Below are 25975 nucleotides of genomic sequence, written 5' to 3'. Positions count from 1 at the left end.
CCCCCCCTTGCAAAGAAAGCCAGGCCAGAGTCCCCAATCTGTTCCATAACCTAGCATTTATTCAACTCTCCGATTACATCCCAACACATCGGGCAACTCAAGCCAGGGGGCATTTTTACAAGGAAATTCACATTTTGGGGTTCGTGGGTGGGTTTACAAGTACATTTAGCAAGAGTCGGAACAAATGCCCCCTCCCTCCCTCCCTCAAGACCTCAACCCTAGTTGGGTAAAATATCTAGCCTTATTTTTTTTTCCCCCTCCCTACAAATCTGGTTTTGGACACTTGGGTGCCGAAATAATTAAGCCACCATTCAGATGTAGGGAGTGGCTTCGGGGCCATCCTCTCCCAGGGGGAGACCATGAGTGGCTTCCCATGTCGGGGTGCATTGAATGGAGACCACCAACAGGCCTTCCTTGCAATGCTTCAAGAAATCACTGCAGCCCCTTCCCCAAATTGCCAGGGGCAAACCGTCCTGTAAAAAGCCCCAGAATTCTGAGTGCGGACGGGGCCTAGAGCCCTCTGGGCCCAACTGACGCTTTGCAGATGTGCATGTCGGGGCTCTGAATTGGTGGAGGTAGTTCTATCCTCCACCCCAGATAACAAAAGGGGAGAATTTCTTACGGTGCAAGGCAAATATTTAGGAATTTGGCCTCACCCACTCCAGAATTATCCCCTTGCTCCAAATTCCTTGCCTACCCCTCATGGGCACCTCAACTTCCCACTCCGAAGGCTAAAATTTCCAGCTGTTTTCTCTCCTCACGCTCTCCCAAACCCTCCCCATCTAGAATTCCTGCCCCTTCCTTCATTGCAAGTGAGTTTGGCCTCTAGGATAAAATACTTCTGCTTTTTTTTCTCCGTCTGTCTTTCTCTCTCTTTCCATCCCTTCCCTTCTGCCATGACTTCAAGCTTACCATAAATTAAACTCAACACTGAAAAGGAACTTTTTAAAAACTTTTCACAGGCATAATCTCCACAGGCCTGGATTGGAAAGGGGAAAAAGGAGAGAAAAACGAGCAAGCACCAAGAACCTAGCATCGATCCCCACCAGCCTGGTACTAAAATAGTGGTTTTCTTTTTGCCGGTCAACGTTAAGAACGAATCTTCCCTAAAACGGCAAAAAAAAAAAAGTCAACTTATATTCTTCACTGTACATTTAACGGGAATTGAAACTTGCCTCGAGGTTTATTTTATCTTTTTAAACACGAAATGCTGCACATTGAAAAAAGGCTTTGGGCGATTTAACTCGACTGAAATTCCGTCTCCGGTTTTAAAAACAGCAGTTCTCAAAACTGGACCACTTTGAGATGGACGGACTTTAACTTCCAGAATTGGGGGATACTGGGAGTTGGAAGTCCATCCATTTTAAAAGTGGTCCAGCTTGAGGGGGGGAAAAACCGATCCAAAGACTCGGAGACAAAGATGGATGCACCAAAATCCAAAGACTCGGAGACGAAGATGGATGCACCAAATGTCAACTCCAATCAAAATAAAATGCCCAGTTTTTCTCCCTTGCCCTCCCCTCAAATCCTCATCCAATGGCCCCCCTCCTGTTACCCACACACCTGCAGAATGCAGGTTAAAATAAAACCAACCAACCGCTCAGCTTCATTAAACCGGAATATTCTCCGCAAGAGTTCGATCTTTTGCAGGAATCAAGTCCTTCCTGTGCAAATTTCAGGGTTGTTGTGTGTTTTTTTTTAAGTGCGGTGGCTCCCATCTGGACATTTGCAACTGGGGAGGGGTGGCGTGGGGTAGCCAGCTTTGTGTCCACCGGGCATTATCCGAATCATGGTTTATTTTATTTTTTTAGAAGTTTGGTTTGTTGTTTGTCCAAGCTTTGCAACAGCAAGAAAAAATGGAGGGTTGGCGGTGGGAGGTCAGATTGGCTGGAACGTGAATGGAAGTCGCTTTGATGCCAAAGGTGGTGAACTTATGGCAAACTTGGCTAGTTGCCATGCCTTTCGCGTTCAACAGATTTTGAGGCAAAACGGAACGTTTTCAATCCAAGGCTGGTTCTGAAATAGACAACTTTTAAAACGACAGGGAGTCTCCAGGATTCAAGGTTTGTCCTCCGAGTTTTGCCTCGGAGGTCCAAATAAAAATGACCAATATTAAAAATGCACCCTTAAGAGCAGGGGTCTCCAACCTTGGCGACTCTAAGTCCACCGGTCTTAAAGTCGCCACGGTTGGAGACCCCTGCTTAAAAGTTATTTCCAAACTGGCTCAGTTGCAGCAAACGTAGCCTTGGCTCCTCTTCATCCTTTCAAACTTGGTCTGTGCTACCGTTTTGCCGTAGTTAAGGGGAGGGTCTCAGTCCTTCTCCCCACCCCACCCACCCCGACACCTGCAAAGGCCTCCCCTGTCTGACGCAGAATCTTGCCCCACAGTTCTGCTCCAGTGAAAAAAAGAGTCCAGCTCCGACCAAGCACTTACTCGGGAATCCGTTTTAAGCACAACTGGCATGAAGGTTACACAGCCCTCCACACACGCGCACACACAACTCTGGGAAAAATCGCAGGCCGGCTCCCGCTTTCGTTCTCTCTTCATTCACCCTCAAGGGGCAGAAACCCAGCAGAGCACACTCACAACCGAGCTCCGCGATGCACACTTTGCGTGGTGAGGACAGACGTGAGGACTCTTCGGATTCGAGAAAGATTTCCCGCTCAACTGTGCCAGCACCGAAACCCACTGAACGTTCTTCACAAAATTTCGACCGACTTCCGGCGAGCCAGATAGGAGCCGAACGTCGCCGTAGTAAAGTATTAACATCCAGATCTTCGACCGGTTGCAAAAAAACCCAAACGGGAGATTGCGCAGAAGGGAACGGTCCAATTTGGGGCGAGAATTTGTATTCCTTCAGCCTTGCAGACGTCTGTCATGGGCAGGTGCTCAGTCGTGGAAACACAATGAAGATACCCCACCCAACCTTCCAGGACCCCCCCTCACCACCATCAATGCAAACTATTTTCCCCCCACCCCACCCCACGCGTCTTCTGCCGCTCAGCAGTTCTGCAGACGATTGTAGAGTTCTCGTTTGCTCTTCTCTCCGGCCCATGTGCGGCTTTTCATGCGAAAATTGCGCAGGTCCTCCTTGAAATCTTTGTGGTGCATTGGACGGTAGTTCTGTGGGTCGCAGTGACTCTGGGGAGGAGGAGAAACAGACCAAAACATCAGCTCCCCCTCTGAAATCAGCAATAGCCACTAAAAGACTTATGTACCGCATCATGGTGCCCTGCAGCATTCTCTAAATAGTTTATAGTTGACCCCAACAATCTGGCTGACCTCAGGAGGCTGAGTCAAACTTGAGCTGGTCAGGATCGAACTGCTGGCAGTGGGCAGATTTAGCCTGCAATGAGCCGGGGTGGCGCAGCAGGTAGAGTGCTGTACTGCAGGCCACTGAAGTTGATTTGTAGATCTGAAGGTCAGTGGTTCAAATCTCACCACCGGCTCAAGGTTGACTCAGCCTTCCATCCTTCCGAGGTGGGTCAAATGAGGACCCGGATTGTGGGGGCAATAGCCTAGCTCTGTTACAAAAGTGCTATTGCTAACATGTTGTAAGCCGCCCAGAGTCTAAGGAGACGGGCGGCATAAAAATTGAATAAATAATAATAATAATAAATAAATAAATAAATGCTACATTCTAATCACTGGGCCAACATGATTCTATGTCTGTCTATCTGTCTACCTAACTAATCAATCTATCTATCTAATCTATCATCTACCTATAGCAATATTACTTACTACTTTCGGTCGAAATCACCCTGGTATTCCCAAATGTGGAAGCAATTTTTTAGTCGACAACTATCTATTATTAATCTTTTAGGCTTTCTATTTAATTTCACTTCCTTTGTCGTTTCTTTCTTTCAACCAATTGTAAAATATATTTCTTTGTCAGCATGTCCATTTCTTCACGTTCCATGATTCGTTTGATTGTCGTTCCTTCTTTTGGTATGTCTTCATTTTTCCATAACTGAGCACAGGTTGTTGTTTTTTTTAAAAGCTCACCTGGTATTGGGGGAAAAACTCCTTATAACCCCCTTTCAAAACGTAGAGCTCTGGGTAGTCGAGAGAGGGATACGTATTGCGTCCGCGGTCTTTCTCCCGAACAAAACGGCACCTTTGGGGATAAAAGAGAAGGAGGAATTGTCACAATGTGTGCACAACACAACCCCCATTGTACTACACACACACACACAAACAAACACCAACCTTCTCCTCTGTTTCCCTCCCACAGTCGAGGGAGGAGGTTGGCATAATACAGTCTTCGACTTACAACGGTTCACTCTGCAGCTCGTAGTAATGGTTTTTTTTTGTATTTATTTTTTTTTAATTTTAAAAAGTTTTTATTCACAAATATACAAAACATAAAAGACAATAATAACAGTTGACATTGGAGTCTATTACATTACAGTATGTCTGAATATATAAATTATAGCATTCAATCAACATATAGACTAAAAAAAAAGAAAAAGAAAGTAAAAAGAAAAGATATAGAGATAGTAAGGAAAAAAGGAAGAGAAGGAAAAAAAGAGGTGGAGCAATGAAGAGGAGAGAAAAAGAAAAAGAGAGAAGGGTGGGCGAGTGTACAGTGGAGTTGTGTTGAGAATGTGAACTAATTTTAACTTTGTTAGCTCATTACCTTAGATCAAGATTGGTCATATAGATAGGGAGAAACCAGCGTTGAATTAATCACGGTATAGAGATTTGGAACTAAAAGTAAAATTTTATCTTTATCCATCCAATATCTCTTGCAGCAATTGGAAAAGAAGAGAAGGGGTTTTATACTAGATTTGTGTCTAATCTAATCTAATATATCTAATATTCTAGTAATGTTAATGCATTCAGATTTATTGACCGATTTTACTATATAACTGGACTGTTTTAACTTGACTGTGATATTTCTAAAGTAAATACTATTTTATACACTTCAATGTATCTGGTTTGTATGACTGAACCACTACTTATATCTCTCGACTACCTGCTGGATATCTGCTGGGATTCCATATTTCCACTGCACATGTATATCCTTCATAACTCAGGGGTCGCTCTGCACACTCCTTAACAAAGCATGCCCTGCGGAGACCCTCGGGTCACAGTTGTTTTTCCCAAAGGCTTGTTAGAAGAGCCTTCTCTGTGGCGGCCCCCGGCCCTCTGGAATCAATTCCCCCCAGAGATTAGAACTGTCCCCACCCTCCTTGTCTTTCGTAAATTGCTTAAGACCCACCTGTATCGTCAGGCATGGGGGAATTGAGACATCTCCCCCAGGCTTATATAGTTTTATGCATGGTATGCGTGTGTTGCATGGTTTTTAAACGTTGGGTTTTTATATGTTTTCTTTTAAATATTAGATTTGTCACATTGTACATTGTTTTATTATTCTTGTGAGCCGCCCAGAGTCTACGGGGTTTTGGGGTCCCAAAACCAGCGGGTGGGTGGGAAGGACCGCCTTCTGCCGCACGAATCCCAGCGACCAGTTAGGTCTCACAGAGTTGGCCTTCTCCAGGTCCCGTCAACTAAACAATGTCGTTTGACAGGACCCAGGGAAAGAGCCTTCTCTGTGGCGGCCCCGACCCCTTGGAACCAACTCCCCCCAGATATCAGAGTTGCCCCCACCCTCCTTGCCTTTCGTAAGCTCCTTAAAACCCACCTCTGTCGTCAGGCATGGGGGAATTGAGACTTTCCCTCCCCCTAGGCTTATAAAATTTATGCATGGTATGTCAGTATGTATGATTGGTTTCTTAAATTGGGGTTTTTAAAATTAACTTAAATATTAGATTTGTTTACATTGTATTATTGTTGTTGTTAGCCGCCCCGAGTCTACAGAGAGGAGTGGCATACAAATCTGATTAATAAATAAATAAAATAAATAAGGAAGACTTACATCCGGGGTCCCCTTTCGGAGGAAAACTCGCAGTGGAAGACCACAATGACGCGTTTGGCAGAATCCGAAGGGACAATGGGCTTTTTCAGGAGGAATTCTTCCACGTCCTTCTCCAAGGGGAGGTTCACGGCCCCCTGCAAAACCAAGCAGAAAAAAGGGGGTTTCAGAAGCAGCTCCCCAAAACGTTCGAAACAGACTGGGACAGACGAACGGACAATAGACTCTTAACGTTGAGCGTTATGCTCTGCTCCAGACGGTAGTAACGAATACACGATGTATGTACGTTTTAATATTGGAGGCTTTAAAATTGCATTTTTATTATTGTATTTTTATTATTGTACGGCACCCTGATTTCATTATGAAAAGGAAGGAAGAGACAGGGAGAAAGACAGAAAGAAAGAAAGAAAGAAAGAAAGAAAGAAAGAAAGAAAGAAAGAAAGAGAGAGAGACAGGGAGAGAGAGAGAAAAAGAAAGAAAGGAAAGGAAGGAAGGAAGGAAGGAAGGAAAGAAAGAAAGAAAGAAAGAAAGAAAGAAAGAAAGAAAGAAAGAAAGAAAGAAAGAAAGAAAGAAAGAAAGAAAGAAAGAAAGAAAGAAAGACAGGTGCATGGAGTTCAACTCTCAGAATTTTAGGTTGGTTTTTTTTCCTTTTCTTGCCCAAATATTTATTTATTTTATTTATTATTTGGATTTATATGCCGCCCCTTTCCGAGGACTCAGGGTGGCTTACAACATACCAAAGAAACAAAGAGGAAGAGAGAGAGAAAGAGAATGAGAGAAAGAAAAAGAGAAGAGAAGGATTTATACCATTTCCCATCATAATCCAGTCAAAAGTTAAAGAAGCTTCTGGGATGAGAAGCAAAATGTCGAAGGAAGGGAGGGAGGGAGGGAAGAAAGAAAGAAAGAAAGAAAGAAGAAGAAAGAAAGAAAGAAAGAAAGAAAGAAAGAAAGAAAGAGAGAGCGTCCAGTGGCCTCATGAGAAAGCCCCTGTGGGACCACCAGGGCCTGGGTGACTGAGAAGCTCCCGAGATGCCCCTCTTCCCTTCTGCCCCGTTCATGCCAACCGGCTCCTTTGGGTTAAGACGCCGCAGCTGGAGAACGAACCTTGATGTGGCCGCCTTCGTATTCATACGGGTATCGACAGTCCACGATCACACACTTCTCAATGAGGCTGTTGAACTGGCCGTTCAGTACCGCCACCATCTGCGGGCAAAGACCAGGGTTCAAAAGAAGCCCACATCCCAGATCTGTTTTGCAAGAAGGGATTCTGGAAATTGAAGCACACCCATCTTAAAGCAGGCGGGACAGGTGGACTTCAACTCCCAGAATCCTCTAGCCATCAAGGTTTAGGATGGGTGGACTTCAACTCCCAGAATCCTCCAGCCATCAAGGTTTAAGATGGGTGGACTTCAACTCCCAGAATCCTCCAGCCATCAAGGTTTAAGATGGGTGGACTTCAACTCCCAGAATCCTCCAGCCATCAAGGTTTAGGATGGGTGGACTTCAACTCCCAGAATCCTCCAGCCATCAAGGTTTAGGATGGGTGGACTTCAACTCCCAGAATCCTCCAGCCATCAAGGTTTAGGATGGGTGGACTTCAACTCCCAGAATCCCCTAGCCAGTCTGTTTTACAATGGGTGACTTCAACTCCCAGAATCCTCCAGCCATCAAGGTTTAAAATGGATGGACTTCAACTCCCAGAATCCTCCAGCCATCAAGGTTTAAGAAGGATGGACTTCAACTCCCAGAATCCCAATGGGTGACTTCAACTCCCAGAATCCTCCAGCCATCAAGGTTTAAGATAGATGGACTTCAACTCCCAGAATCCCAATGGGTGACTAACTCCCAGAATCCCCTAGCCAGTCTGTTTTACAATAGGTGTCCCAGTCTGCTTAAAGATGGGCAGACTTCAACTCCCAGAATCCCCAGCCAGCATTCTTTCTGGAGGATGTTCTCAAGAAGAACAAACCTTGATGGTCCATCCTTACCATTTCTGAAGAAATGTACTTGAGATCTTGGTGTTTTCCTTCCACCGTTTGAAGGACGTAAGCCTAAGAGACGAGGAGAACCAATGTGGCCATCAGGTGCCATGGCTACCTGGAGCCCCCAGAGAAATCCCACCCCGATCCATCACTTGCTCCAGGAAGACCTGCTCCCCCGCCAATACCTTGGAGAAGTCGCCAATCAGCTCGCGCTGGTCTTGGTCCAAGATGTTGGCAATCTCTAAGGGGCAGCAAGAACGGGAACGGAACAGCCGAGGCATCTAGAAGAACAGGGGAGGGAAATCGTAATCATATAATTTTAGGGTATCCAGGGGGAAAGCATTTTGAAATTCCCTGACATTTGCCCCGACATTTCCCTGTAACTCGCGATCTAGTTAAAGCGCGGTCGCAGATGATGTCATACCAAACGGCTGAGCCCTAGAGAAATATCGGTAGCCGAGAAAGCAAGTTCTTGCCACAGTTATGATCATTTTTGCTTGACTCTGCCAGGAAGCACTATAAAATAGGTTGACTCTGACTTCTTTGTGGTAGCCCCACAAATATTGGAAGCCTGCTGCTGTGTCCTCCGCTACTCCTTCCTTTTGCTAATCCCAAGGACGCAGCAGCAGTGGCTGTTGTGGGGCTGAGATCCTGGGGTTTGCGGCAGGTACAAAGGAGCCCTCCCCCTCAAGCCCCGCCCAGCCCTTACCGGTTCCTCCGGCTTCTCCACAATGGCGTGGCCGTTCAGGCTCTTCCGTCGCTTGGTGTTGACGGCGTGTCTTTCTCCTGGGCCCAGTCCAGACGCTTCAGGATGGGCCGGATGACAGTGCTCGGCATGGAGGGCGAGCGGAAGAGGCGCTGGCAGCTGGGCCTCCCCTGCGCGAGGGCCGGAGGGAGGGGAACAGGTGAGGTGGCGGAAGGGAGAGAAGGAGAGAAAGAAGAGAGGGAGGGAGGAGGGGGAGGAAGAGGAGGACAATAAGAAGAAGGAGGAGAATTTAATATAATTTTATAATTTAATACATTAAATTAAATATTTCATTAATTTAATTAATGTCCGTTACATGCGCTGTTTGCTGGGGAAAGCATCCCACTGACAGAGGTCTCCTAAGTTGGCCACTTTCAGACCAATGACCCTAGGAATGGCGTTGTGTGTGTGTGAGTGAGAGAGAGAGAGACTCTTTTGGTTTTTATGTACTTTATATCGTTGTCGTTTTATTACTGCTATACTTAATTGTTTTAGTACTTGCAATTACCGTCAGCCACCCTGAGTCCTGGTGGAATGGGCGGCATATAAATATTTATTTATTTATTTATTTATTTATTTATTTATTTATTGGATTTGTATGCCACCCCTCTCCATGGACTCGTGGCGGCTCACAACATAGAATTATTATTATTATTATTATTATTATTATTATTATTATTATTATTATTATTGTTTATTAGATTTGTATGCCGCCCCTCTCCGCAGACTTGGGGCGGCTCACCGCAGCAATAAAACAATATACAATAACTAATATAATATTAAAAAATCTAAAATGTAAAACAATTTGATCCAATTAATAACAGTTAAAAGACTTAGAAACATCCTAAAAACTTACAAACGTTCGATTATAATTCACTCAATCAATAGATCATTCTAAATACATTCGTTGGTCGGTGGGGGGGGGAGATCTAATGGCCCCCAGGCCTGGGGGCAAAGATGAGTTTTCAAACTTTTTCAGAAAGCAAGGAGGGTGCCGGATTCCAGATGGCCGGGGCCCCCACAGAGAAGGCTCTTCCGGAGAGGGGCGGCATACAAATCAAATCAAATCAAATCAAACAACAAACAAACAAACAAATAAACAAAAGGGCTTTACACACCTGACTGGGTTCACCGTTGGCTTTCACCAGAGGCGCCGTTAGCAGGTTCTCCATGCCCGAAGGGAGGTCGCCATCACCCTGGAAGAGGAAGGATGTGTGAACTTGGGAGAGGGGATTTTTGGGGAAGGAACAGATGCAGTCGCGTTCTTTTGAGGGGTTCAAGGTCATCCTAGGCCCACCCACCTGGATGGAAGCAGAAGGAGGACTGGCCACGCTGGCACAACCTGAGTGGGTAACGTGACAAGTTTGTGGGTGGGGGTGACAAGGGATGTGAACTTTCAACTGGGTGGGAAACTCGGATTCAGGCTTCCCAGTGAAGGTGCCAGGAGGGCTCGGGAAATAAACTGGAACTTTTGACCCAGACTCTGATTTAGTTTGGATGCTGCTTGGAACCTTGACACCTGGGTGTTTGCCGGCACATTCAAAGTATAGGTAAGGAGGGAAACATTTAAATATGTGAAAGGGTGAAATAAGGTCCAGGAGGGAAGGGTTTTTAATAGGAAAGTGAACACAAGAACAAGGGGACACAATCTGAAGTTAGTTGGGGGAAAGATCAAAAGCAACATGAGAAAATATTATTTCACTGAAAGAGTAGTAGATCCTTGGAACAAACTTCCAGCGGACATGTTTGGTCAATCCACAGGAACTGAATGTAAACATGCCTGGGATAAACATAGATCCATCCTAAGATAAAATACAGGAAGTAGTATAAAGGCAGACGAGATGGACCACGAGGTCTTTTTCTGCTGTCAGTCTTCTATGTTTCTATGTTTCTATGAATGAGGAAGGAAGGGAGGAAGGAAAGAAGGAACAAAGGAAAGAAAGAGAAGGAACGAAGAATCCACAGGAACTGAATGTAAACATGCCTGGGATAAACATAGATCCATCCTACGATAAAATACTGAAAATAGTATCAGGGCAGACTAGATGGACCAGGAGGTCTTTTTCTGCTGTTAATCTTCTATGTTTCTCCGTTTCTATGAATGAGAAAGGAAGGAAAGAAGGAAAGAAAGAGAAGGAAGGAAGGAAGGAAAGGGAAGGAAGGAAAGAAAGAGAAGGAAGGACGGAAAGAAGGAAAGGAAGGAAGGAAGGAAGGAAGGAAGGAAGGAAGGAAGGAAGGAAGGAAGGAAGGAAGGAAGGAAGGAAGGAAGGAAGGAAGAATCCACAGGAACTGAATGTAAACATGCCTGGGATAAACATAGATCCATCCTAAGATAAAAGACAGGAAATAATATAAGGGCAGACTAAATGGACCAGGAGGTCTTTTTCTGCTGTCAATCTTCCATGTTTCTATGTAAATCCTTGACTTGCAACCGTTCGTTTAGTGACCGTTCTAAGTTACAGTGGCACGGGGAAAAAAGGGGACCTGGGACCATTCCTCACACTTACAGCCGCTGAAGTACCCCTGTGATCGAAGCTGCTTGGCAGATGACTCCTAGATTTATATATTTATTGTATTTAATTAGATTTTTTTACTAAATCTGATTTTTTTTTTACTAAATCTGCACTTCTATTTCTACTAGATTTTCTCATCATTCCTATCATCCTTTTCCTCTCACTTAGGACTGTATGACTTGTTGCTTGTATCCTTAAGATTTTTATTAATATTGATTGTTTCTTCATGGCTTATTTGACCCCTATGACAATCATTAAGTGTTGTACCACATGATTCTTGACAAATGTCTCTTTTTCTTTTATGTACACTGAGAGCATCTTCACCAAGACAAATTCCTTGTGTGTCCAATCTCAGTTGGCCAATAAAATTCTATTCTATTCTATTCTAGTTTTGATGGCTGCAGTGCCCTGGAGTCACGTGATCCCCTTCCGCGAAGTTGATGCGGAAGCCAGGTTAACTGAGCCGCCTCGCTTAGTGACGGAAATTCCAGGGTCCCAATGACGGTTGCAAGTCGGAGACTTTTTGGGACATTTCAAGAACCGGCCCATGTCCGCCCGACACCACCCCCACCAGCGGTCCATGTGGTTCCTTTACCTTCAGCTCCTCTTCGTTGAGGACTTCCAAAAATCCATCATCGTCTTCGTCGTTCATGAAGGACGTCAAGGAGGAACGGCGGAGGTAGACGGGGCTCTCGGGATTGACGTTCTCCTTCTGGGGGCTGCAAAACTGAAGAGCAAAGATCCATTTAGGGGTCGTGATTTCTGACAGTCTCAAAACGGGTGGTCAGGCAGTAGGGAAAGCAAGTAGGATGCTTGGCTGCATAGCTAGAGGTATCACAAGCAGGAAGAGGGAGATTGTGATCCCGCTGTGTAGAGCGCTGGTGAGACCCCATTTGGAATAATACTGTGTCCAGTTCTGGAGACCTCACCTACACAAAGATATTGACAAAATGGAACGGGTCCAAAGACGGGCTACAAGAATGGTGGAAGGTCTTAAGTATAAAACGTATCAGGAAAGACTTCATGAACTCAATCTGTAGAGTCTGGAGGACAGAAGGAAAAGGGGGGACACGATCGAAACATTTAAATATGTTAAAGGGTTAAATAACGTCCAGGAGGGAAGTGTTTTTAATAGGAAAGTGAACCCAAGAACAAGGGGACACAATCTGAGGTTAGTTGGGGGAAAGATCAAAGGCAACATGAGAAAATATTATTTGACTGAAAGAGTAGTAGATCCTTGGAACAAACTTCCAGCAGACGTGGTTGGTCAATCCACTGTCACTGAATGTAAACATGCCTGGGATAAACATAGATTCATACCAAGATAAAATACAGGAAATAGTATAAGGGCAGACTAGATGGATAGCAAATTGTTTATGCATGTTTATGATAAAATAAAACAATTTTGCAATTTAAAAAATAGTATCTTCTCTGATCAGGCTTACGCCTGATTTTGCCGCCTGCACCCAAAACCCACTTCCTGTTTTGACGGCCGGTCTCTTACCATCAGTTGTGGAGCGGAATTTGGTCTCTGGGCGAAGGGAGGCCTCTCTTCCTGCCCCCTGGAGAATCTGCTGGTAGGGCGGGAGGGCTTCTTAAAAATGGCCCCGTCCTGTCCAAAAGAGAAAAAGGGGAAGGGGGCTGCAATTTTAGGAAGCCAGAAAATGGAGGGGAGGGGCAGGAGGGGGAGTAAGGGGAGAGAGAGAGAGAGAAAGAAAGAAAGAAAGAAAGAAAGAAAGAAAGAAAGAAAGAAAGAAAGAAAGAAAGAAAGAAAGAAAGAAAGAAAGAAAGAAAGAGGAAAATAAGGGAAGGGAGAGGAACGAAAAGGATAGAAGGGAGGAAGGGTGGGAAAGGAAAGGGAAAGGTGGAGGGGAGGGGAGGTGGGAGGGAGAAAGAAGGAAGGAAGGAGAGAAAGAAAAAGAAAAGGGAGAGAGGGAAAGAAAGATAAGAAAGAAAGAAAGAAAGAAAGAAGGAGGGAGAGACAAAGAGAAAGATGGAAAGAAAAAGAAGGAAAGAAGAGAGGAAGGAAGGAGGGTAGGAAAGAAAGAAAGAAAAAAAAAGATGGAGGGAGAGACAAAGAGAAAGATAGAAGGAAAGAAAAAAGGAAAGAGAGGAAGGAAGGATAGGAAAGAAAGAAAGAAGGAAAGAAAGAATGAATGAAAGAAGGGAAGGAGGGAAGGGAGGAAATAATGAAGGAAGGAGGGAAAGAGAAAGAAAGAAGAGACGAAGGATGGAAGGGAGGAGGGAAGGAAGGAAAGAATGAAGTGAAAGAGGAATTAATGAATGAATGAATGAATGAATGAATGAAGGAAGGAAGGAAGGAAGGAAGGAAGGAAGGAAGGGGAAAAGAATAGAGGGGAGGAAAGGAGGGGAAGGGGGAGGAGAGGGGAGGGGCCAGGCACTTACCTTGTCCGGGCTGTTGGGGGCAGCTGAGCGGCTGTGGTTCTTCTGGGCTGGACCGTTGCACTGTCTGCAGTGGGAAATGTTCCGGAGGACCGGACTGGAGCCCAGCAGCCTCACCTGAGAGAGAGACCCAACAGGTGAGGGAGGCTGAACCTGGCCAAGAGGCCTCCAGACCCCCGTTTCCTTCTCCAAAAAGGGGACCGTCTTCCGAGACCCCCCAGGAAACCCTTTCCATCCACTTCTCCATCCAGGAAAATCCGCCTCATCGCCCATCTACAGGAAGGCTAGTCCAAAACTTACGACAGTTCATTTAGTGACCGTTCCAAGTTACAACGGCACTGAAAAAAAACCAGTTTTATGGCCATTTTTTGCTCACACTTACGACCTCGGCAGCCTTCCCCTTAGGGGGAAATAGACGGGTAATTCATGTATACAAGGTGCAAATTAAGGTACTGGTCCATGTGGTACCTCTACCTAAGGTACCACAGTGGTATCTCTACCTAAGAACGCCTCTACTTATGAACGTTTCCAGATAAGAACCAGGTTTTCAAGATTATTTTTGCCTCTTCTCAAGAACCATTTTCTACTTACAAACCCGAGCCTCCGAAACTGTAACCGGAAAAGCGGGGAGAAGCCTCCGTGGGGCCTCTCTAAGAATCTCCTGGGAGGAAACGGGGCCAGAAAACGCAGAGAGAAGCCTCCGTGGCACCTCTCTAGGATTATTCTGGGAGGAAACAGGGCTGGAAAAGGCAAGGAGAAGCCTGAGAGGGGCCTCTCTAGGAATCTCCTGGGAGGAAACAGGGCCAGAAAATGCAGAGAGAAGCCTCCGTGGCACCTCTCTAGGATTATTCTGGGAGGAAACAGGGCTGGAAAAGGCAGGGAGAAGCCTGAGTGGGGCCTCTCTAGGAATCTCCTGGGAGGAAACAGGGCCGGAAAAGGCGGGGAGAAGCCTCCGTGGGGCCTCTCTAGGATTCTCCTGGGAGGAAACAGGGCCGGAAAAGGCGGGGAGAAGCCTCCATGGGGCCTCTCTAGGAATCTCCTGGAAGGAAACAGGGCCTCCACCCTCCCTGTGGTTTCCCCAATCGCATGCATTATTTGTTTTTATATTGATTCCTATGGGAAAAATTGCTTCTTCTTACAAACCTTTCTACTTATGAATCTGGTCACGGAACGAATGAAGTGCGTAAGTAGAGGCACCACTGTACTATTAAACAGAAATGTAGAACGACCGTATTTTTTGTAGTATAAGACACACCTTTTTCCTCCCTAAAAGAGGCTGATAATTTGGGTGAATCCTATGCCCTGAATGTAGCTTTTTTCCCAGCCCTAACCAGGTGCTAATGATCTTCCCAGCTCTTACCCACTTGCAAGCTCTTTCATTGTTACTCTCTGCAAAGAATGTTTTCCAAGCCTTAAGTCTTTGCAGGGTTTTTTCCACTGCTCTAGTTGCTCCGAATAAGTTTCTTTCCAGGGGCTAACAATGTCCCCAGCTCTTACCCGCTTGCAAGCTCTTTCATTGTTACTCCCTCTGAATAAAGTTTTTTTAAAGCCCTAATCAGGGGATAAAATAATGTGCTGGCTAAGGACGCTGGCCAGGTGAAGACTTGGTAAGCAGATTCTTTGCCCCATTTTGCTCCCTGAAAACTAAGGTGTGTCTTATACTCCGAAAAATATGATATTTATGTTTTATTTATATTGTAAGACACCCTGAATCCTAGGAGAAGGCCAGCCTAGAAATTGAACTAATAAATAAATGATAAATAAATATTTTTTTAAAAACTATTTAAAAAGAAAAAGATAAGAGAGAGTAAAACAGTATTTACCGGCAAGGACTTGATTCTTCGAAGGGGAAGCGAATCCCTGCGGAGGGAAAAAAAGAAAAGAATTCAAATTTCCAATTATCACCTGACTCCACCCTACCTTGGGACACCGCCACCCCCCACCACTAATTTATTTATTTTATTTATTATTTATTTTTATTTGACATGGGACTCCGTGCGGCTTACAACAATAAAAATATACCCCCCAAAAGGCAAGTATTAAGGAATAAAATCCCCTTTAAACTAGTCAATCAGTAATAACTATAAAAACCCTTGGATTAACAATACAGTCAATTATAACAACTAATACAGTTCCTCGTGTTTTGGTGACCCCCAACCATAAGTCGAGTGCCAATTCTCTCAATGGAGCTTTAAGCTGATTGGCAGGAAGGTCAGAGGGACATTCCCACCGTTAAGCGTCCGATTGGTCAGATTGTAAAAATATCTTCCAAGGTGCCAGAATAGAAGCTTTAATTCCTAACACCAGGGGGAATTTGTCTTTTTCCAGGGTCTTCTTAGGTGACCCCTGTGAAATGGTCCTTCGATCCCCAAAGGGGTCCTGACCCCCAAGTTGAGAACCAAGGACTTAGGCTAAGAATGCAATCATCCACTCACACAAACAATCAAACAAACAAACAAACCATAATTCGGATGGAACTAAGATGTTGACTGTTAGAAGATCTCTCACTGGATTGTTCTACAATCAGAAGTCTTCAAATGTGGCCACTTTAAAAGACTTGTGGACTTCAACTCCCAGACTCCTCCAACTGGCTGGCTGGAGAATTCTGGGAGTTGAAGTCCACAAGCCTTAAAAGTAGCCATGTTTGAAGACCTCTGCAAAAGCCTGCTGGAAAGGAGAGAAAACATGATCGTGAGCACAGGTGTGTCGGTGTCGTGTTAGGGTGCCGTCTGCCCCCCGCCCACTCCTTCCTTCTCTCGCTAAAGGAAGGAAGGAAGGAAGGAAGGAGAGAGAGAGAAAACATGAAAGAAAGAAAGAAGGAAGGAAGCAGGAAGGAAGGAGAGAGAGAGAAAGAAAGAAGGAATCAGGAAGGAGAGAGAAAGAAAGATAGAAAGGAAGCAGGAAGGAAGGAGAAAGAAAGGAAGGAAGGAAAGAAGAAAGAAAGAAAGAAAGAGGAAGGAAGGAGAGTGAGAAAGAAAGAAGGAAGGAAGCAGGAAGGAGAAAGAAAGAAAGAAAGAAAGAAAGAGGAAGGAAGGAGAGTGAGAAAGAAAGAAGGAAGGAAGCAGGAAGGAGAAAGAAAGAAAGAATAAAGGAAGCAGGAAGGAAGGAGAGAGAAAGAAAGAAAGAAAGGAAAGGAAGAAAGAGAAGAAAGAAGGAAAGAAAAAAGAAGGAATAAAGGAAGCAGGAAGGAAGGAGAAAGAAAGAAAGGAAGGAAGGAGAGAAGAAAGAAAGAAAGAAAGAAAGAAAGAAAGAAAGCAGTTCCTGTTTTAAGGCAGCTAGCAAATAGGCTGACACATCATCTCTGCTGCAAACCACAGCCACCAAATTTGAATTTTGAACGCTTTTGTGTCACACCCGACATCCCTCCCAGCTGGGGAAAAAATTAGTCATCCTCTCCTTGCAGAAAAAACAAATATTATATTTCTGAAGAAACTCTGTGACTGTTCTCAATCACCTCCATCCCAAAATGGAGTCTACGGAGATATACAAATCTCCGGCATACAAATCTAATAAATTATGTTGTGTGGATGTTATTTAAATTATGGGTTTTTAGTTTTTTAAATATTAGATTTGTATTGTACATTGTTTTCTATTACTGCTGTGAGCTGCCCCGAGTCTACTACTACTACTACTACTACTACTACTACTACTACTACTAATAATAATAATAATAATAATAATAACGCACTAAGACTGCAGGCAAATCTGCCCCAGGGGATTGTGCTTTTTCCATAAATGCATGTGTGCATAAACGCACACGCACAGCCTCCTCCTCATGTGCCCTCTGCTTGAAACAGGTCACAGGAAACCTCCTGGCCGCCCCACATCTTGTTGACATGAGCTCTCTCGGAATGAAGGTCTAACATCTGGAGGTCATTACTGCATTTCCGAGACATGTGACCTGGTTTCGAGAGAAGGGTAAACCTACAAGGGGGGCAGGGGGGGATACACCTAAACTTGTGCAGGATTGGAAAAGTCACAAAGGACGCAAAGGTTTTGCAGTGGAGGAGCCTTGTGAATTTGGGGCAGGGAAAATGCCCTTTCTGGGTCCTAAGGCAGGGGTCTCCAACCTTGGCAAAACTTTTAAGAGTTGTGGACTTCAACTCCCAGAATTTCTCAGCCAGGTCTCCAACCTTGGCTACTTTTAAGACTGGTGGACTTCATCTTCCAGAATTCCTTAGGTGGATATCCAACATTGCTGATTGAGTTGTAGACTTCAACTCCCAGAATTCCTCAGCCGGGACTCCAACCTTGGCCACTTTAAGACTGGTGGACTTCAACTCCCAGAATTCCTCAGCCAGATCTCCAACCTTGGCCACTTTAAGACTGGTGGACTTCAACTCCCAGAATTCCTCAGCCAGATCTCCAACCTTGGCCACTTTAAGACTGGTGGACTTCAACTCCCAGAATTCCTCAGCCAGATCTCCAACCTTGGCCACTTTAAGACTGGTGGACTTCAATTCCCAGAGTTCCTCAGCCGGGTCTCCAACCTTGGCAACTTTTAGGACTTCAACTCCCAGAATTCCTCAGCCAGGTCTCCAACCTTGGCTACTTTTAAGACTGGTGGACTTCAACTCCCAGAATTCCTTAGGTGAATCTCCAACATTGCCGACTTCAAGAGTTATAGGCTTCAATTCCCAGAGTTCCTCAGCCAGATCTCCAACGTTGGCAAGTTTTAAGACTTCAACTCCCAAAATTCCTCAGACAGATTTCAACCTTGGCAACTTTTTAAGAGTTGTAAACTTCAACTCCCTGAATTCCTCAGCCAGGTCTCCAACCTTGGCTACTTTTAGGACTTCAACTCCCAGAATTCCTCAACCAGGTATCCAATACTTAGCGACCATTTAAAGTTACGATGCTACTATTAAAAAAAAAAGACTGCTACTCCCCCCCCCGCCCCCCCCCCCCCCCATCCTTTCCAAGCTCTCCCAGGGCTGGGCCTCTTTATCTGCCCACCCCCCACCCTTAAGGGGCCTCCTTTCCTCTTGAGACCCTTCAAAAGCTTAGGAAATGGGGAGGGGGCTTGCTCCACCGTCCCCCACCTTCTCCCCAGCATGCTTGGATGGCTCAATTGAATTCCAAAGAGCGACGACGGAGGGACGACAAGGGCAGGAATTCAATAGGGGTCTTTTCTGGGCCGTTGCCCCCAACTGTATGCAAATGAGGGGAGGGGGGAGGGCCTCCAGCCAGGAGCCATCTGTCAGACAGAAGCCCCCCTTGCATTCACCCACCACCCGCCCTGCCTCCCACCCCCACATACAACCAGAAGGGCAATTCTGTGCACGAAAGCGTCCCCCCCTATTCAAAAAATCAAAGTCGGCAGGCAGGAGAAGCCCGGTTCGTTTTAACGTCCGTTTGCTTCACTTAACGACGTGCAGCGAATCGTTTAACGACCAGGGAAAACATGTTGGCGAAGTAAATGAAACCCGTTTCAAGAGAGACTTGCTTGTTTTATAAAAGAACTCGTTTCACTTAGGGACAGATTGGGCTCTCAACTGCCGTCATAAGTTTGAGGACCCCCCTGCGCCAATCTTGGATCGCCCTCCCCAGTTTGCAAGAACGAAATTGCAAATTAATGGGTTTTTAATCATTTTTAGTATTGGATTATTACTGTACACTGTCTTATTATTGCTGTTAGCCGCCCCGAGTCTCCGGAGAGGGGCGGCATACAAATCCAATAAATAATAATAATAATAATAATAATAATAATAATAATAATAATAATAGTAATAATAATAATAAATAATAATAATAAAGTACCCCATCCGCCTCCCGGGATTGCTCAAAACTTCTTGGAAACAGGGTTGGGCTGAAAAGGATTTAAGCCACCCAAATCCCATCGCAGCAGATAACAAACCAGCCTTAAGCCACGGGCAGTAAATAGATTAAGATCCCACATCCGAAACCCGACAAAAGGCAGCCAAGAATCCCTCTTCAAACAAGAGAAACTCCCACAAGCATCGCAACCACATCCCCTTCCCTGGCCAACAGTTTGATCAAATCCCTTTGGGGGATTATTCACGCCATTTCAAACTACAAGCAGTCCTCACTTTACGACCGAAATTGAATGCACTGGGGAAAAAAAGCAAATTATGACCTGTTGCAGCATCCACACAATTCCCGGGGGCAAAATTCAGACTCTCGAGACAACAAACTCATCCAAATAATAATATAATATATATTCTACTGCACGAATCCCAGCGACCAGTTAGGTCCCACAGAGTAGGTCTTCTCCGGGTCCCATCAACCAAACAATGCCGCTTGGCGGGACCCAGGGGAAGAGCCTTCTCTGTGGCGGCCCCGGCCCTCTAGAACCAACTCCTCCCAGAGATTAGAATTGCCCCCACCCTCCTTGCCTTTCGTAAGCTGCTTAAAACCCACCTCTGCCATCAGGCATGGGGGAATTGAGACCCTCTTTCCCCCTAGGCCTTTACAATTTTATGCATGGTATGTATGTATGTATGTCTGGTTTTTATATAATGGGTTTTTAACTGTTTTTAGTATTGGATTATTGTCATATACTGTTTTATTACTGTTGTTAGCCATCCCGAGTCTGCGGAGAGGGGCGGCATACAAATCCAATAAATGAATGAATGAATGAATGAATGAATAAAAAAATAAAATATAAATATAAAACAATCCATGTTATTTACACAGAAGCCCATGCTGACTTACACATCCTCGGGAAACATCTCCACATCTGGCTCCATAGGAGATTCAGGGCCAACACCTGCAAGGCAAAGAGAAAGAGGATGACAGGTAGCCCTACTTACGACCATCCAATTTAACCACCGTCCAAAGTTACAAAGCAGACTTAGAACTGTGGGGTTTTTCTTATCCACACTTACGACCGTTGCAGTATTTCCCCCACGGTCACTATTTGGATGCTTGGCCACTGGCTCAAATTTACCACCACCGTCGCAGTGAGACCCCTGGCTGGGGAATCCCGGGAGTCGAAGTCCTCTGGCTCATCGCGGCGTTGTTGTTGCCCGCCTGTGTTTTTTTTAGAGCGCCTGTGAGCATTGCAGACAGTCATTAAAAGATGCAAACGCTAAAGTCGAGGACAAGCTGTGTAGCCCCGCTGATGCGGAAGACCTGGGTTTGGGAGGGCATGGGTTCGAGTCCAGCCTCACCCGAGTCTCAAATCTCACCTGAGTCGGTCGATTCCGAAGAGAGCGAGTCTTGAGAGGACCAGTCCTTTCTGAAGTCTAGGCTGTGCTTCTTTTTCCTTTTGGGGGTGTCCCAGTCACTACAACGCAAAGAGGGAACGGGGATTAAGACCACACCCCCAATTTGCACATTCCTTCTTGCAATTTTCTTTTAAGAAACTGGCAACACATGATTATTTTGTTAGGATTAAAACCTGAAATATACTTGCTAGGAATTATTAGAGGGCAACATAAAAGGGAAAATTTACACAATAATCCACGTTTTTAACAGCGGTAAGGCTGAGTTTTGGCCAAAATTGGAAAAAAAGAAAATATACCAACAGAACAAATGGTAGTTAGAAAAATACTAGAATGCGCAAAAATGAATAAAATTACTCTACAGTTGCAGAACCAACAGGAAAATGAATATTATATTGTATGGGGGAAATTTTATAAATGGAGAGAGGAGAATAATAATAATGGAATTAATAATAATAATAATAATAATAATAATAATAATAATAATAATAATAAATAAAGATGGAAACAAAACAATTAGGAAAAGTAAAAGAGATAATGTAGAAACAGCAATGTAAAAACAATCTTATTTGCAGAATGTAAATGCTTTTGTAATTTTCGTGTATTGTGTATTGTTTTTTTTAAAACTTGTCTTTGTTTTTTCACATTTTCTGTTTTAAAATTCAATTTATTTTTTAAAAAATGTTTATTTTATTCTGAATTCTTCTCCTGGCTTTTTTTTATTCTCCCAAGTTCATCACATCATCATTTCTTTAGCACAAACCCAGGTAATCTTTGATTTACAACAGTTCAATTAGGGACACAACTCAAAAGTTATGACAGCACTGAACAATATAAAGTGACATGGCCATTTTTCACACTTAGGACCGTTGGTTTCATCCTCACGGCCACATAATCAAAATTTAGACACTGGGCAAATTGATGGCCTGGTCAGTTGGCTGTAACAAGACAAATTGTTATTTATCAAACTGGATAAATAACATTTGCATTTCCTGAGCTGTACCTAGCCTGTTTTTTTTTAAACCAACTGTTTTTTAAATCCCAGGCATGTTTAAATTCAGTTCCTGTGAATTGACCAACCACGGCTGCTGGAAGTTTGTTCCAAGCATCTATGACTCTTTCAGTAAAATATATTTCTCATGTTGCTCCTAATCTTTTCCCCTAACTCAGCTCAGATTGTGTCCCCCTTGTCCTTGTGTTCACTTTCCTGTTAAAAACACTTCCAAACCTTATTTAACCCTTTCACATATTGAAATGTTTCCATCACGTCTAACCAGGTTTGTCTACATGCGAAGGAAGAGGATTTATTGGGTGATTCTCACACACCAAAACACACATTTTTTTTTGCAAGCTGGGCAACGGAGGGGGTCTTCCCAGCCTTGTGTTAACAGCCCCTTCCTCTCTTCCTACGCATCAGGTTGTGGGAAGGGGGCTTATCTCTACACCACGTGTTGCAAACTCTCTCTCCTTTTTCACGTGTTGCAATCTCCTTCCTGCTCATTTTTCAAGCTCACTTGGCTCCCTCCTCCTCCTCCTCCTCCTAGCATTATGCAAAGAACTACAATAGGAGCAGCTGCTCCTAGGAGCATCTGTGCAGAAGGCAGGAGGCCCTGCCAAAAATTGGCACTGGATGAGCGGAAGGAGAAAAGCTTTTAAAAGGAGGCTAACGGTTACCCGGAAAAAGGGAGGGAGGGCTCAGAGAAATGTCTTTAGGGACTCCTCCAATCAAGACACACACACACACACAACCCCCAAAAAATCCCCTGGCCTTTTTCATAAGAAAAAAATATATATATTTTTTGCTTCTGGCCAGGAAAAAAAGCAAAACTCTGAATTTTGCTTTTTCTCCCCCCTTCCTTCCTTTCTTCTCTTGCCCAATGGAATTTTTTTTTACTGAAAATATTATTTGACTGAAAGAGCAGTAGATGCTTGGAACAAACTTCCAGCAGACGTGGTTGGTAAATCCACAGTCACTGAATGTAAACATGCCTGGGATAAACATAGATCCATTGTAAGATAAAATATAGGAAATAGTATAAGGGCAGACTAGATGGACCAGGAGGCCTTTTTCTGCCGTCAGTCTTCTATGTTCTATGTTTTGTATTGTTGACTGATATTTGAGTATTATACATTAAGATTATGTATAATACATTACTGTATACATTATTATACATTCTTAAGTACATTGCAAACTGACACTGCATTGACTGAATAAACCCCAGCATGAGATAGCTCCCACATAATGAATAAGCTAGGATAGAAATTAATATAATGTAAAGGTTTTGGAATTGGGGGTAATTGTTGTTTTATTGTTTTAGTGGGTTACAAGACATGAAATAATAGTGATATGAAATTGTTATTCGTGGTTTGAAGAGAAGTAAAATCGGATTTTCTGCTTAAAGGGCTTATATCTATAAATAAGGGTTAAGAAACATGAATGATAATAATAATAATAATAATAATAATAATTTGTTTATTTGATAATAATTTATAACATTAATTTATTATTTAGAATGAAATGATATAAGGAATCGATTGAAGCACTTGGGCCTAGAGCTTATTTTCTTTTAGCTATTATGAGCTAAATTAACTACTATTATTAATAATTATTATTAATAATAATTAGCTATTATTAAAAAATGACAGTCAAGAGCATTTAATTTGAATAGAATACAAAAACAACCTTTGTATCCCAGGTGACAAATTTAGATAAGAAAGTAACAGAAGAAAAATAATTTATAACCAAGGTTAAAACAGATATGAGTTAAGAATTTTTCAAGGTTGTACTTGCTGACTAATATTATGCTACATTATATTATATTGAAAATTGAAGGTATATTGTATGTGTTATGTGTGGAGAAAAAAACAAACAAACAACTTTTTGGCAAAAAAAAGAAGTCTGAATTGACCAATATAGGGAATAATTTCCAAAGTCTGCTGCAGGGCAATGGGAAGGCCAGACTCCCCAGCCATCCAATCCCACCTCAGCCCCCCTCCCCCGTTTTCTCCCAGCACAGGAATCTTATTTGGGGAGGGGGGAGGTAATCAGGGGATCCCCCCCCCTTCCCAGAGGAAGGCCGAAGCAAGCCCACATTTGCAGGCTGCCCTGGAGAAAGAATGGGGGCTGCGTCCAGGATTTCACCCTGGTCCAGCTAGATGGGATCTAGGGTTCCCACACGGGGGGGGGGGGGGGGGAGTTTTTAAGTCCCTTGCTAACCCAGAACTGCTTCCTCCCTGCAAGGCCCCTTCCTTGCTTCCCATGTCTGCCTTTGGGGTGGGGGGGGGCTCCTTTTCAAGCAGGGGGTTGGGCTAGATGACCTACAAGGTCCCTTCCAACAGAAAGAGAGAGAGAGAGAGAAAAGAGAGAAAGAGAAAGAAAGAAAGAAGAAGAGGGAGAGAGAGGGGAAGGGAAAGAAAGAGAGAGGGGAGAGAAAGAAAGATAAAAAGAGAGATAGAAAGAGAGAAAAGAGAAAAAGAAAGAGAAAAAGAGAAAGAAATAGGGAGAGAAAGAAAGAGAAAGGAAGGAAGGAAGGAAGAAAGGAAGAAAGAGTAGGGAGGGCTGTCCAGCTACAGGCTGAGCCACCCCAAAGGTCCCCCTCCCCAACTGCACCCCCCTCCCTGGGTCTCCTTCCTCCTGAGAGCCCCCAACACCACCAATTCAGCTCATTCCCAGGCGGGGGTCCTCCCCATTGCAAAAGACCACCATCCCAGGTCTCTTGCCCCCACTGGGCTTCAGTTTGGCCCTAAAATGCCCCCCCCCCCATCTCATTCCAAGTGGGAGGGTCTTTTCTGCCCCTCCTGCCCCCCCCCCAAGGAAGGGAAGACACCCTTGACCGTGGCAGCACCTTGGGGGGGGGGGGGTCAAAGGCCACGCTTTACTCTCCCCCTGCAGCCCCCCCAGTTCCTCCTCAGCCCCAACCCCCCCCCCCCCGCACATCTGGAGGGCCTCCCGCCAAGCCCTCCCCCTTCCGTGGGGCCTGGCCTGCCCTTCCCCGCCAAGCCTGACAGCCAGCTTTGGTGGGCCCACGCGGTCCGGCTTGCCCCCCCCCCCCCTCCACCATGGGGGAAAGGAGGCATGTGGGAGAGAGAGAGGTTGGGGGGGGAGAAAGAGGGGAAAGGAGGAGAAAGAAAGAGGGAGGAGGAGTGGAAAAGAGAAAGGGAAAGAAAGTGGTAGAATAGAGGGGGAGAAAGACAGGGAAGGAAAGAGAGAAAGAGAGAAGGGAAAGAGAGGGAGGCAGCCACAGAGAGATGAAAGGAGGAGAATGGGGAGAGGGAGAGAAAAAGGGAGGAAAAGGGGGAGAAGGAAATGGGGTGGGAAAGGAAAAGAGGGAGAGCAGAGCGAGAGAAAGGGAGGGAAAGAAAGAGGAAGGAAGAGGAGGAAGGAAGGGGGGAGAGAGAAACAGAGAGGGGAGGGAAAGGAAAGAAGGAAAGGGAGGAAGAGAAGGAAGGGGAGAGAAAGGAGAACAGAGGACGAAGAGAAGGTGGAAGGAAGGAGTGGAGGGAGAGAGAAAGAGCAAAAGGGAAAGAGAGAGGGAGAAAGCGAGGGAAGGAGAGAAAGAGGGAGAAAGGAGGAAGGGAAGGAGAAGCAAGGGGGAGAAAGAGAGGGAAGGAGAGAAAGAGGAAGATGAGGAAGGGGGGAGGAAAGAAAGAGAACAGAAAGAAAGAAAAGAAAGGAAGGAAGGGGAGGGAAAGAGAGGGAGAGAAGAGAAGAACAGAAGAAGAGAAGGAGGAAGGAAGGGGGGGAGAGAAAGAGGGGGGAGGAGAAGCAAAGGGAAAGAGAGGGAAAGAGAAGAGAAAGAGGGAGAGAAGGAAGGAATGAAAGGGAGGGAAAGAGAGGAACAGAGGAAGAAGAGAAGGAGGGAAGGAGGAGGGGGAAAAGAGAAAGAGGGAAAGAGAGGGGGAGAAAGGAGAAGAACAGAGGAAGAAGAGGAGGGGAGGGAAACAGAGAAAGGGAAAGAGAGAAGGAAGGAAGGAAGGGGGAAAAGAGAAAGAGAGGGAGAGCATGGGGGGGGGGGATGAAGGGGCCATTTACCTGCCCAGCCCGGCCAGCTGGTCCATGTGCAGGGCCAGGTGGGTGACGGGCGAGGTGGAGGCCCGGGCGGGGGGCGTCGGAGGCGGCGGGCGGGGGCTGCGCAGGGGCTCCGGGGAGCGGGCGGGGGAGCGGGCGGCCTCCATGGGGGCAACCGGAGCGGGCGAGGCAGCCAGAGCGAGAGGAGAAGGCGCGCGGGGCCAAGACGAGGCAGGCAGCGCAGGGAGGCAAAGGCGG

The 25975-nt window shown here is 45.1% G+C and overlaps 1 protein-coding gene across 1 annotated transcript; it reads right to left on the bottom strand.

Moving 5' to 3' along the window:
* Positions 1-37: 37 nt before the first annotated feature.
* CDC25B (cell division cycle 25B) lies at positions 38-25975 on the bottom strand. The gene is given in 16 exon segments (XM_070756819.1): positions 38-3142; positions 4007-4118; positions 5883-6016; positions 6984-7082; positions 7868-7930; positions 8047-8142; positions 8571-8635; positions 8638-8737; positions 9725-9802; positions 11715-11846; positions 12624-12731; positions 13526-13639; positions 15346-15382; positions 20198-20252; positions 20674-20771; positions 25742-25975. Coding segments are annotated over 16 exon segments (1575 nt in total). The 5' UTR covers positions 25885-25975; the 3' UTR covers positions 38-3001.

The sequence above is a fragment of the Erythrolamprus reginae genome, chromosome 7 (genome assembly GCF_031021105.1).
Source record: "Erythrolamprus reginae isolate rEryReg1 chromosome 7, rEryReg1.hap1, whole genome shotgun sequence".
NCBI lineage: Eukaryota > Metazoa > Chordata > Lepidosauria > Squamata > Dipsadidae > Erythrolamprus > Erythrolamprus reginae.
The sequence above is the reverse complement of the archived record's forward strand: the minus strand, read 5'-3'. Positions and strand labels throughout refer to the sequence as shown.